This window comes from Lissotriton helveticus, chromosome 9 (assembly GCF_964261635.1).
Source record: "Lissotriton helveticus chromosome 9, aLisHel1.1, whole genome shotgun sequence".
Taxonomy (NCBI): Eukaryota; Metazoa; Chordata; class Amphibia; order Caudata; family Salamandridae; genus Lissotriton; species Lissotriton helveticus.
This window is the reverse complement of record NC_136070.1, coordinates 813,479,993-813,493,476: the sequence shown is the minus strand read 5'-3', so window position 1 is coordinate 813,493,476 and position 13,484 is coordinate 813,479,993. Positions and strand designations below refer to the sequence as shown.

Sequence of the window (13,484 nt, the reverse complement as noted above, 5' to 3'; positions counted from 1 at the left end):
CTACTCTCTGCCTGTTTCCTGCTTCTGTGTGCACCTAATTGCACAGAGGCACTGTAGAGCAGGAGGAATCGCACGGGAGGCATTGTAGGAGGTTTGGTCTGCTAACTATAGCAGGCGCCGAGGACTTGGAATGTATTTGCAAGGTGTGCAAGCCCTCCCCCAGCGGCCTCTATGGTGATGGCCACCGGGGCTGGGCTCAGAATGGATGCGGTTGGGCTTCTCCTCCGCCCACCTTCTGGTGTGTATCTGAGGTTTGGGCCGCGTCTCTTTGCACATGCTCCGGCCTCAGTGAGCAACTGGATTGGGCACTGGATGCTCCACTCTTCTGGGGAGTAGGCTGTTGGGAAGCAGGATTTTTTATTTCTGTACTTCCCGCCACGGCAGTGAACATCCGGGTTGGGCTCCGTGTGCTCTGCTGATTACTCATGTGGGGTACCTCGTCCCGTCTTTCGCGTCTGTAATTAAAGGGGCCGGCTTCAGTTTGTGAGCACCCGGGTTGGGCTCTGGGTACTCCTATATTTCCGCTGGTTGGGGACCTTGTCCCAGTTTCCGCTTCCGCAGCTGGCCTCAGGCAGGATGCACCCGGGTTGGGCTCCGGGTGCTGCGCTTTATCTGGCAATGGGTTACTCGTCTCACTCGGTCAGTGGGCACCAGTATTGGGCACTGGGTGCTCCACTCTGCATTCACGTTTCCTGCGTTAGGCCTTCGGCAGCCATGATTTGTCGGAATGTGTGACTCCGGCTGGCCATGCCCCCTCCACTTCCTTTCAACATTGATTTCAGCAGTTCGGCCTGCCGGTTGCCTTACAAGGACCGTTTCCGGTTTTGGGTTTTTTTAAAGGGGTAGGGCACGGTTCTTTCTGTTGGTCCTATGTCTGTGCTTGCTGTGTGGTTTGGTTCCTCTTTTTCGTGATTATTATGGGCAAACCTCTGAGAAAACGATGACATGTGTCTCCTGTCTCCTCTTCCCAGGCGGACAGAGGGGTTCTGCCCCTCCTGTGAAGCAGACACAGTTCGGACAACAGCCGGTTGAAGAGTCTGATTTTGGAGACTTTGTCCGATTTGAAGTCCTCCAAAAAGTCTTCTGGTGGTCTTTCTGGTGGCGGGCTTGACCTCTATTTGGACATTTCTAGTTTGGACTCTTCTGATGGTCCCTCCTTGGGGGGCAGTGGACCTGAAGGGCAAATATATTTCCAACGAATTGTTGCCGGACATCCTCTCTCATGTCAGGGGAAACATAGGTTTTCCAGTTGAGGTTGTGGCCGGCACTTCGCAGGACACAGTTTTACAGCAGTTTTGGAAAACTGCTACTACGTTTCTGCCAATCCATCCCTTTGTGATGGACGTTCTGTTGAAGGAGTGGAAGCACCCGGATCACATCACGATGCCTCGCTTTATGTCCAAAGTCTATACTTTTCAGGAAAAGGAGAATATGATTCCTGAACCGGTGCATGTGGATTGTATTGTGGCCAGTTTGGTGGGTCATCCTTAAATGGCTGATGATAATATCTTTTGTGATGGGGTGAATAAGAAAATTGACTCTGTCCTGAAGAAGCCGTATGCAGGGTCCCACCTTGGTATCCGTTCTGGTGTTTATGGGGCTTACGTCGCTCAGTCCTTGTTGGCCAACTTAAAGACTTTGTTTTCCACTATGCAGTAGGGTGGCAGTTGACCGGACCTGCTGGAATCCATGGAGCGTCAGGCAGAATTCCTCTTGTATATTGCCTTTTATTCTGTGCACACTTCTGCCTTGTCTTGTGGTTCGTCTGTTGCTGTACGGCGGAATTTGTTGCTGAAGGGCTGGAATATGGATGCTGCGCAGAGATCCATGGCTTTGTGGTTGCCATTTACTGGTCCTCATCTGTTAAGGGATGCCCTTGAGGATAAACTTTAGAAGTTGTTCAAGGAACGCAAGCATTCCTTGTCCTTCCGGCATCAGCCTTGTCATGAGGATTTCTTCCTTCTCTAATGCCAAGTCCTTTTGCCAACCCTTGCGGTTTCAGAAGTCTTTCTTTCAAGGCAAGAAAGGAGCTGGTAAAGGTTTCCACTACCAATTCCAGAAGAAGCCCCCTCAGGATGCTGGACAGGGTCCTCAGTGGTCCTCACTATGCTGCCCCTTGGGAAGGTCCCGCTGGTGGTCCGCCTGTGGTTAGTGGGAGACTGCGGTTGTTCCTGCCTGAAATTGAAATTGAAATTAAAGACATTTATAGAGCGCACTAACACCAGGCGGTTTCATGGCACTTCTTGTCCTGAAGGTCATGGGGGGGTTTCAGATTGTGATAAATCTCCGGCCTTAGAACCAGTTTGCCCGGAAGATTCTGTTCAAGATGGAGACCCTGCAACGTGTGATCCCTTTTATTCAGGAGGGTTGGGTGATGTCTATGCTGGATCTCCAGGACGCGTATCTTTATGTGCCGGTGGCTCCGGAGGATCAGAAATTCCTATGGTTTTTCCTGGAATGTCATCATTGGCAGTTCTGTGAATCTCCGTTTGGTCTCAGGTCCGCTCCCAGGGTGTTCACCAAGATGGTTGCTCCACTGGTGGCCCATCTTCACCTCCTGGGCGTGTCTGTGTTTCCATATCTGGACGATTGGTTTTTCCAAGCCCCTTCACCTGTGGTCATGTCTCAGCACCTGTCTTTGACCATTCATACGCTAGAGCGCCATTGATTTCTCCTGAGCTTTCCGAAGTGCCATCTACTTCCCGCCACCCAGAAGTCCTTCTTTGGGGCGGACTTCGATTCTGTTCTGGGCAATGTGTTCCTTCCTGCTTCGCGGCTTCTGCACCTTCAGTCCCTGTTGAATGTGTTTTTGTCTCAGGCTTCAGCTCCCATGCTTCAGTGGCTCGAAGTGCACGGTCATGTGGCCGCTACTGTCTTTAAGGTTCCATGGGCCAGGTTTCATCTTCGGCCTTTGCTGTGGCATCTTCACCATTGGGTGCCTATCCGCTTCAGGACTATGCTGTGTCGGTGCCAGTGTCTCTGGAGATTGTGTCCGCTCTCCAGTGGTGGCTGGATTTTTCGAATCTTTCCAAGGGGATGTGGCTTTGCCCGCTGCTTCCCGTGGTGTTAACAACGGATGCCAGGGCTTCCGGTTGGGGAGCTACTCTGGGTCCGTGGTCTGTCCAGGCTCGTGGTTGCGATTGTAGTCCCGCCGGTCCTCCAACTGTAAGGAACTGTCTGCTGTGGAACATGCTCTTCATTTCTTCCAGGATCATCTGCTGGGGTGCAATTTTCTGGTGCGGACCGACAACACGATCACTGGGGCTTTCATCAATCACTAGGGAAGTACTTGCAGTCCTTCCTTGAATTTGGTGGTCTGTGCAATTGCAGGTTGGGCGGAGCTTTATCTTCTGGCGATCTCTGCTCAACATATCAGGGGTGTGGACAATGTAGTGGCGGATGCCATGAGTCACAGGTATCCATCTTTTCTGGCCCTGTGCCTCTTCTCCAGAATTTTCCGGTGGCTCTGCTGGAGGTTTGGGACTCCCAAGATGGACTTCTTTGCCTCCAGGATTAATGCTCTGTTTCCCCTCTTTTGTTCCCGGACACCGGAGTTGGGGGCTTGCAGGTGGGGGCCTTGTCTCTCCTGTGGCCCCCTTGGTTGCTGTATGCCTTCCCTCCTTTTCCTCTGATTTTGGCGTTCTTTCTGATGGTGCAGATAGAGGAGGCCCAGTTGGTGGCTGTCTTACCTCATTGGCCTCGGAGGTCCTGGTTCCCATTGTTGCTGAGTCTGGTGGTGGTTTCTCCCTCACTGCCTGTCTCCCTTGAGGTTGGCCTCTCCCTCCCTCCTGGTCCCTCTCAACCTTGCGGTCTGGAGGTTGAACGGCTGTCTCTTGGGGTCCGGGGTTTGCCTGACCACCTCATCAGGGTGATGCAGGCTCCCGTAAGAAGTCCACTTTGTCCTCCTACTCTAAACATTGGGCTTCCTTCTCCTCCTGGTGTTCTGAGTTTGGTCTGTCTCCTACTTCTTGACCTATCGCTTCTATCTTTCAGTTTTTTATGGATGGGTTTCAGAAGAAATATGCCTTGTATACTCTGAAAGGCCAGTGGGCTGCTGTTCAGGCTTTCCGTGATCTGTTTTCTCTCCCGTCTTGAGATGGGTTGTTGATTTCTTGGTTATTCCGGAGTTTCTCTCTCTCCTCTCCTTCTACTCGTTCCACGGTTCCTCCTTGGGATCTTTCTACCGTCCTGAGTGCTCTGCAGTCCTCTCCCTTTGAGCCTTTAGAGTCGGTCGACCTTAAATTCCTCTCATTGAAGGAGGCCTTTCTGGTTGCTGTTACTTCTGCTCGGAGGTTGGGTGAGCTCACTGCCTTCCATTGTTCACCTCCTTTTTTGCGTTTCTTGGATGACACTGTAGTCCTCTCTTTGGAACCTGGGTTTGTTCCTAAGATTTGTTCTCTGTTTCCTTCCTCTCAGGAGTTAATCCTCTCTTCTTTCTGCCCTTCTCCTTCCTCTCCTGCTGAGCTGTTGCACACAGCATTGATGTGAAGAGTGCCTTATCTGTCTATGTTGAACGCTCTGCTGTATTTCATTCTTCTGACTCTCTCTTTGTGACCTTTGGTCTGGCTGGTCGGGGAAGGCTCCTTCCTGTCTTACACTGGATTGCTGGATTAAAACTGTTATTTCTCTGGTTTATCAGGGCTCTGGTTGGCCTTGCCCTTCTGGGGTTCAGGCCCGTTCCAATATGGGTGTCTTTGCTTCCTAGGCTGCTTTTCATGGGGTTTCCCTTGATGAGATCTGTTGGTGTGGGACTTGGGCTTCTGATTTTACTTTTGTGAAGCATTACCTTTTGAATTGTGCTCTGTCTGACCGGTCGGATTTTTGGTTGTGATGTGTTGCATGCTGTGGGGCATCATCTCTCCATCTGATTCTGTGTATTTATTAAAGAATATTCACTTGCGTTCGTTCTGTGTCCTGTGTGTGGTGTGCCAAAGGGCTTCATGTGTGGTTCCTTTGGTATGCCTCATTAGTAATGACTGGGTTGAGGATGAAGGACGTAGAGGTAATGCCACGATTACTTACCGGTAATCCCCATTACTCTTAGTCCTATTTGTCCTAAACCCAGTCAGGCTTCCCACCCACCTCCCTGTTCAGGCATTTGTTGCTTGGTATGTCAGAAAGTGCTTTCTGTTGGCTACGTACTTATAGTCCCTGACAGGAAGGTGGGTGGAGCCTAGACGTGTTTCCTGTTTTGTTTCCTGTCCATGGAATATACTTCATTAGTAATGACTGGGTCAAGGATGAGTAGGACTAAGAGTAATGGGATTACCGTTAAGTAATCATGGCATCACCCCACCTAGATGCTTATTTTTGTCCATTGAAAATAAGCTAACACTCCTGTGTGGTACAAATATTTTAAGAAATGGCTGACTGAAATCTTTCATTTTTAGATCTGGTGTGACACTCGGTTTTGGCTCCATCATCAGGCGTATTTCTTATTCACCTCATGCTATTAGCTGATTGGAGTACCTTTCCACTTTCAAGGAAGCGCTACCAGTGGAATGAATGGGGAACAACTTCATATTTGAAAATTAGGCCTATCTTACATTTGAAAGTACACACAATCATTGAACTGCTTGTCCCATTTAATTGTTATTTCCTATATACATTCGATACAGAAAGTAAACCTTTTTACTGCTTCTTCCCCAGCCGTGGTAAAGCTGACAGGACAGACTTTAATGTGATAAATGCCAGTTGGGCATGGTAGAAATGTAAGCAGTATTTACCAATGCCTCCTTTTTAAGCCATTGGCACATTGTTGCCAGACCTATCGGCTTTGCCAATGCGTTTTGTTAGTGTGACACTTTTGCTTGTATTTTGAGCTTTTAGATGCCACCTTCTGAAGTATAACAGACAAGCACAAAAAATAACAAGAAAATAAACATTTTATTCCAATTCAGGAATGAATAAAACTAGGATATCCTTCTATAGAAAATCTATCTAAGCATTTCTTTAACGCAGTTCCGAGAACACGGTAGAATGCCATGAGTTCCTTTGTTTATTGACTCTGAACTAATCTTCCTTTTGAAGATGGCACTTTAAAGTTCCTTACTTACTTAAACTTTACTTAACAGTATTGCCCTGTGCCTCTTTGTCTCAAAAGCACCTTGGAGACAAACAGCCAGATTCATCAAGCTCAATTGCGCTCGCAAAGGGCCAGATTCTGAGAATCTGGCCCTTTGCGAGTGCAATTTTTGCATTTGGGATTCATCATCCCAAATGCAAAATTCGCTAATAAAGAATTCGCACATTTGTGAGGAATTGCATTTAAGGAATCTCTATTTGAGATTCCTTAAATGCAATTCATTAACCATTTTTACATTGCGAATTCGCAATTGTTGGTCGCTATTGACCACAAAGTCTGACTTCGTGGTAAATAGTGAAAAAAATAGAAAAAAGCACTTTAGTGCATTTTTCTCAATTGCATGTTACACACACACATGTCCTTTGGACATGTGTGTGCGCAACACCTGTGTAAATTTGCATATCAGGGGTGCTACAGGGTGCCTGTAGGCCCATAGGAATGAATGGGAAGTTATTCCTTATTTGCGATTAGCAATTAGCTAATCGCAAATAAGGAAGCTGTAGGAATCGCAATAAATATTGCGATTCCTACATGAATCCCGTTTTGCGAGTCTGTAATAGTGATTCCTTATGAATCGCTATTAAAGACTCACAAAACGGGTATTTGATGAATCTACCTGTTAGTGATTTTTGCGCCACAAAATCAAGAATTTACGTATTTAGTTATTGTTAATGCTTATATATTTTGGGCACATTAACTGTATTATCAATCAGTAAGTGGAAAAAGTTCAAGTGGTTGCAAGATGTCTGGCACACATGAGTGTTGATGACACTGTTTTCTTCCACAGACCTTGTCCTTGGCATAAGATTTTAGACCATAATTACCTCACAAATTTCGATACAACATGCAATATAAATCTGCTCCGAGCTGCTGAAAATGTAAAATGCTATAGCGGGTTGAATGTCAGAATATTGACAACAAATGATTGCGTTACAAGTATATCATAGACAGACTACTAATAACCAGAAAATTATTAAGGTAATTATATATAGGTCAGTGTATAGGTACTATTCTCAACTCCATACCTATGTAACTCATGTGGCGGTTGCTGCTAAGAAGCCTAAGACTATTGCCCCACTGCGCCCTCTGAGCTGCCACCAGTGGCAGCTGGTGGATGGTAAAAGTGGGGGAATGGAAAGCAATAGACATCCTTTCTGCATTACGACACACCAAGATGCAAATGCTCACCCTCAGTACTGTATCTGACTTGAAGGCCATTCTTCCTCCAGGCCTAGATGGACTGACAGAGCTGCAGGTGAGAGTCCTTCAACCCGGGCAAAGGACAGAAATATGACCAATCACTTTGTGGCTTCAAATAAAACCATAGAATGATTGGCCATGGTCTTTAATATGTTCACCCCTGCATGCACTGCCTTGACCGAAGCTCGTGATCACATCCCAGTCAATCCTTGCATTGCTACCATGCTGTTTATAGTAATAAACAGCACAAGAGCCACGCAAGTATTGGTTGGAGCCGGTGCAGCCAGCGCTCTGAAGGAGACTAGGGGGCAGCGCTGCTTTCCCTCTGGCTGCCTAACCCGGCGCAGGTTCAAGGGGCTGAAGTGTGCATGCCGGGCTGGACACAGTAAGAGAGCTGTCCAACCTAACATGCGCACTTGAGTTTATCCCAAGCCAGCCAATCAGATAGGGTATGCCCAAAGCCTTGCTCACACAGCACCCTCGTGGATGAGATATTTTTTAAAACAAATAAGGCTGAGACTTTTTCCATGAGTTCCTTACCTCCAGTTTTGACTGGCACATCACTGCTTGTTATCTTGGTGAAGGAGGAATTGAAACACATCCCACCTAAATAAAAAAGGGAGAGAAAAGACACTGTGACTAGTGTTCTTGCCTAAAGGGTAAATGAATGTGATGTGCAAAATATAATAGATGTGTTTCACAGTAGTGTTCCATACTGGGGCTAGTGTGCCCTGTCATAAACGGTAACGTTTCTCAGATGTGGGATGCTGCTCGGGTCTTCTGCATTGGGACAGATATCTTTCTTTACACCAGAAGCACTCAAAATCTGAGATAACAGTTTAAAGATCCTGGACCATGCTGAAGAACGATGTGTGAAAAACCAAGGGACTCTAATTCTCAATAAAGTCAGTAACATGTCATTCCAGAAGTAGCTGTATGTCCTTCACAGTTAACCTAAACAAAACTCTAGTACCAACGGTGCAAAATGATATCTTTGTATATTTGAAGGTATTTATTTGGTGCAATGGTAACTATGATTTTGTCTCCTTGTTTTTCACACCCTAACCCGTGCTCAGCACATGATTTATGTTTTTTTTAGTGTTCTGCTACAGCAGGGCACACACTCACTGACCATTTCCCGAGGGAGTTACCTCCAGTGGTGTAAGAGCTAACGTCTGATGGATGTTGTAGTATTCCCATTGTTAAAGCAATTTGTTACTCTTGAGGAGAGAATTTGAATGGAAGAGTGTAACACCCAGCACAGTTATTGAAAGCAGAGTCTGCTAGAATGCTGAGCCCACGTTTGGAAGAGTGTGAAGGCCTTTTTTCCAGGAGTGCAGTATGTGGGATGGGATCCGGGGTAAATCCATCTGTGGATTTACCTCGGACCCCATCCGAGAAAACTCCAAGGCCTCAGGAAGGCAAGTTGCTGAGCTACAGTGTGTGAATGGATGAAAGCTAAACTGCGCCATATTTACATATGACCCTGTTCAGTTCTCTCATTACACTGGTGCTCTTTTGTCTGCCTAGTGCCATGCAAATCGTGACTTTGAAAATCCCAAAGTAGATTTTGTGTTTGAGCTGTGCTGAAAAAGTGATGCACCTCTTGCTCAAAATCCTAGTAAATCTACTCCAAAATGTCTTCTGTATCTCATATGCCATACAATTGAGCATGTCCCTACAGGGCCTTCCTGTTCATGTGCATGCCTCTGTAATACTGAGCAAGAACACAGATGAGGCGTCCTCATTAGCTTGGGTACCCGCTAATGGCTACGCCACTCACTGAGCTTAGTATAACATGTCTTTATTTGTCTGTGTGTAACTGCAAACTCAACATTCTAAACCTGCATTCATTTAACTCCACTCTAAACACTTATGTCACAGTTCAATGGAGTCCATCAGGAGCCAAAAGGGTTCTGTCATTGCTAACTCACATGACACTACATCTCCCCTTCTGGTAAATCATTTTTTTTACAAATATATACAATTATAGTTCTTCAACAAGCATTCTTGGCACTCTGATCACACGTCCCGACGTGTCTTCCGAAACTGGGGACAGGCATTAGAAGTTTCAATGATCTGCAGTGGCAATGTAGGATTGACAGCTGACCGGAGGTATTACATTGTCCATTCAGACCCGTCTCTACATTGATATAGTGCCTGATGAGCAATGAGCCACATGACAGAAATGCAAGGAATCCCACGTAATGGACTTCACAGGACGTTGGGCAGTCACCATGGGTCCTTTGCTAGTTACAACATGAAATAGTTCAGCATCGAAGGGAGCATCAGATAATCGTTTTCTAGACTGACAAACAAGTACTCGATCTCCTCTAGAAAGTAACGTCTTTGGCATGGCTACAGTTGCCTGCATAGGCCTTCATTTTTCATTTTACGATCCAAGTCTCTTACACAAGGTTCTTCCTCAGTTCTTCGTCTTGTGTTGGTCCATGGTTCTCCTGAACATCAAGGTTGCAGGGCTTTCACCTGTGGTCGAGTGAGGTGTCGAATGGTAAGCTCAAAGAGTAGAATTCAATAGACTTTTAAGCTTGAGCTTTTTCCAATACAGCATGCTGAACAGCTTTCTTGAGAGCACTCATTAAATGTTTGACAAGGCCATTAGCTTGTAGCCAAAGAGGTTTGCTGTTCTGATACTTTCCATTAAGATGACTGGGAAAGTCTCAGAATTATTGACTGTTGAAAGGAGGGCAGTTGTCAGATTTTAGGATTGTAGGGACACCCCATGTTGCAAAGATGCTGTCTAATCTCTCGATTAATATTTCTTGAGTGATGAATGAGAGATCTTCTATCAATGGAGTATTTGTCAACAATCACCATCGGGTAATGTCCAGTGTCAAAAGGACGAAGAAGTCAACAGCATGACAGGCCTTCAATTCTCTTTCAACTCTCATTAAGATGGGGAAACCAGACTTGGTCTTGGAGAGCTTGCTTTGTGGCAACAATTCCACAATGTCCTTCATGGGCCACTTCAAATATCTGTTGTTGCAGACTCTCTGGAATAACATTTCTCAAACCTCTCAGGACAACACCTTCTTGAGTAATTAAAGGTTAATCTTTGACATTTTTAAACTTCTGGTATCCACTGTCACTAGTAAGAGGTCAAGTGAGCTGGTTCCAAGACTGGTGTAATAATATCTTTCAATTTTAACATGTCACTATTTTGACTAGTGGTAGTAACAATTTGTTCCAACAAAATGGCAGCTGGTGTGCTTGATTTCAAAATGAAATTTACGTAGCCTTCAGCCTTCTTGGAATGGGTAACATGGCACTGTAGAGGCACTTGTGAAAAGTAGTTGGCAGGGTTTTGATCTGTCCCTTGACACTGCACGATTATGTAGTTATATTCTTGTAATCACAGACCCCAACATTCAATGCAAGGAAGTATCTTGGCCTTTGGATTGCCAAAGATGGCCAACAACGCTTGGTGATCCATTACACGTGTGAAAGCCTTTTCATATAAGTATATGTGGAAATGTTCACAGGCCTATACCACGGCTAAACTTTCTTTCTCAGGTTGTGAACAAGCATGTTCAGTGTGGTACATACTTCTGGTTGCATATGCCACAATATGTCTTTGAACATTTGGGTGTCTGCTGTGCTGTGCAAGGATTGTGCCTAACCTGACTGGGCTAGCGTCATCAACAACCTTTTTTATGAAGCTTTGGACCAAAGTATGCCATTTCAGTAGCGTTTTCAATAGCTTGTTTGAACCTCTTGAAGCTTTGCTCGCATTCTTGTGGCCAATGAAATGAAACATTCTTTTTCGTTAAGTCACTCAATGGAGCCGTTAGAGTGGCAAAGCCTCATATACATATAGAACAGTATCTGACCATGCCAAGAAATTAACGGAACATGGAAACATTTTGTGTGGTACTAGCAGTTGACAATGCTTGCAGTTTAGATGGATCGGGTGTCATGCCATCATTAGAAAAGATATGGGCAAAGAATTTTAGCTTCGTCTTATGGCAGTCACTTTTATTCACATTCAAAGTCAAACCTGCATCTGCAAGTAAACAACACTCTTGCATCAGAGCCTTAACATGCTCCTTCTGTGTAGCCCTGAAAACTAATATTTCATCATCATCCTGGCCCCTTTATATACCTCCGTAAAAACATTGTTGTCCAAAGATTTTTATTTTTCATTTGTGTTTTTGTATAACTAGAGAAGTAATTAAGCTTGGGTAGAAATTGCTAGTCTGGGCAACATTTTTCTGGACAACATTTAAAAAAATGGTGGAAGTGTTGCAGTGATGATGTAATATTTCAGGAACCATGAGAACTATATACTTCATTTTGGTGCCAAAAAACATAGGTTTAGGGGGTCAAGAAGTCTTTTAGAGACAGAAAATAATTCCTCAGAGCAACCCTTCGGCCATTTCCCAAAATTGAGGAGCTATAGTGATGTGTTTTAGCCATCTTATTGGTAATTTATTTTAATATTGTTTTTGTTTCAGGTTTGCCGTTGATTCAAATTTACAAACATAAGCAAAGCAGATGATCTTTAACTCCTGACAGAGTGTTGCTAACTATAAAATCTGAGCACTCCTTCAACAAAGACAAATATGTTGTATGTAAAACTAATCAGAGTGTTGCTAAGTACAAAATTTGAGCACTCCTTCAACAAAGACAAATATGTTGTATGTAAAACTAATCCGAAAGAAAAACTAATATCAAATGTGGCTTGACAGAAGAGAGTTTGAGATGCTGCAGAAATATGGCAAGACGAAGTTCACAAAAGATTGAAACTGATGGGTGAAGAGGATCAAATATTTTATCATTGTAACAACAAGTGCTCTGGGTCATATACAATTGAAAAAAGCCTGGAAAAAAATAGTTAAGAAATAGTGGAATCCAGTGAATTACAACAAGAATCAGAGTCTTCTGAGAAAGCGACATCAACCAAACCCATTGCCCATCCACTTAGAAGAATGATAGCTACCGCTCATCTACCTCCAACAACTGATCAGAAAGCAGAGGATCTTCAATGTGTTATCTGTGGTTTATTCAACACCACTGCCAAAGGGATTGATGAAAGGACAAAGTACAGAGTAGGTGAGTTTCAAAGGGCAAACATGTTTTTAACTGTAGCTAGTCGCTTCAAAGATAAGGTTTTCACCTGAGTAGCTGATCTAAACAGTGAGGTGAATGTATTTGCAGCTGATTTGTATGCCCACCAGAACTGCATGCACGCATACATTCGAAAATATGAATGTACAATAAACTCCCAGCAGCAACGTAACTGCCAGCCTTCAATTAAATGTGTACTCTTGGAAAAAGCAAATTAATTTTTAAAGCCACTCTTGAGTGCTGACTATGGGTTCACATTAAATGAGATTAGAGAAATAATGGGCAACACTGATGAAACTGTACTGATCCATCATAATAAAATAAAGATTTTTCTTGTGAGAATGTACAATGACAGAATTCGTTTTTGTCAGTCTAACAAAAAGAATGGGCCAGTAATGGTGTTCTCAGCTTATTTGACTCTTGAAGTTCTTGCTGCCAAAATAAGATCACAGTATATAGTAAAATCAGCAAGAACCATTTTAATAAATGTCCTGAAAGATTTAGATTTGGGACTTAATGACAAATTATGTGATGCCACAGAGCTCTGCAAATCATGGGATTCAACAAGAATGCCTGATGTGGTCTTAACATTTTTACATCGTTGTTTAATATTAACAAAGGAAAACTGTTACAAACTAAAGTTCTTGAGTTCGGAACAGAAGCTGACAACATTGAGGATGGCTTTGAAGGCATAAGCAAAGAAGTGGAAGACAATCCCATGAATCAAATGAGCTTCTGTTGTGCAAGTGTACTGCCTTTTCCAAATCATGTTTTATCAATGACATCACCGCAAAGAGAAAACTCCACTACACTCGATGACTGCCCACGCAAATGCAAAAGTAGAGAGCTAATCACTTCAATGAATAGGATTGGTGTATCAACATGTTAAAATGACATAGTACGGCGCAGGAACTTGTTAGTGGCTCTTGCTGTAAAATCTTGTGACTCCGACATCACACCACTTTCAAGCCACTTTACCAGGAAGGGGTTTATAAATACTGCTCTTGATCATTTTGATTTTGAAGCTAGCTCTTTTTTGTCTGGAATATCAAGCACACATGATACTCCCATGGTGCTTTTTCAAGACTATACCAATGAAGTAGCTTCAAGA

The 13,484-nt window shown here is 44.3% G+C and overlaps 1 protein-coding gene across 1 annotated transcript in view; it reads right to left on the bottom strand.

The window, feature by feature from the left end:
* The window catches only part of LOC144783294 (uncharacterized), a 688,842-nt gene that overhangs the window by 229,413 nt on the left and 445,945 nt on the right, over positions 1-13,484 (bottom strand). Inside the window, exon 12 of the mRNA XM_078662344.1 lies at positions 7,826-7,891. Coding sequence (XP_078518470.1) covers positions 7,826-7,891 — 66 coding nt within the window. The remainder of the gene's footprint in view (positions 1-7,825; positions 7,892-13,484) is intronic.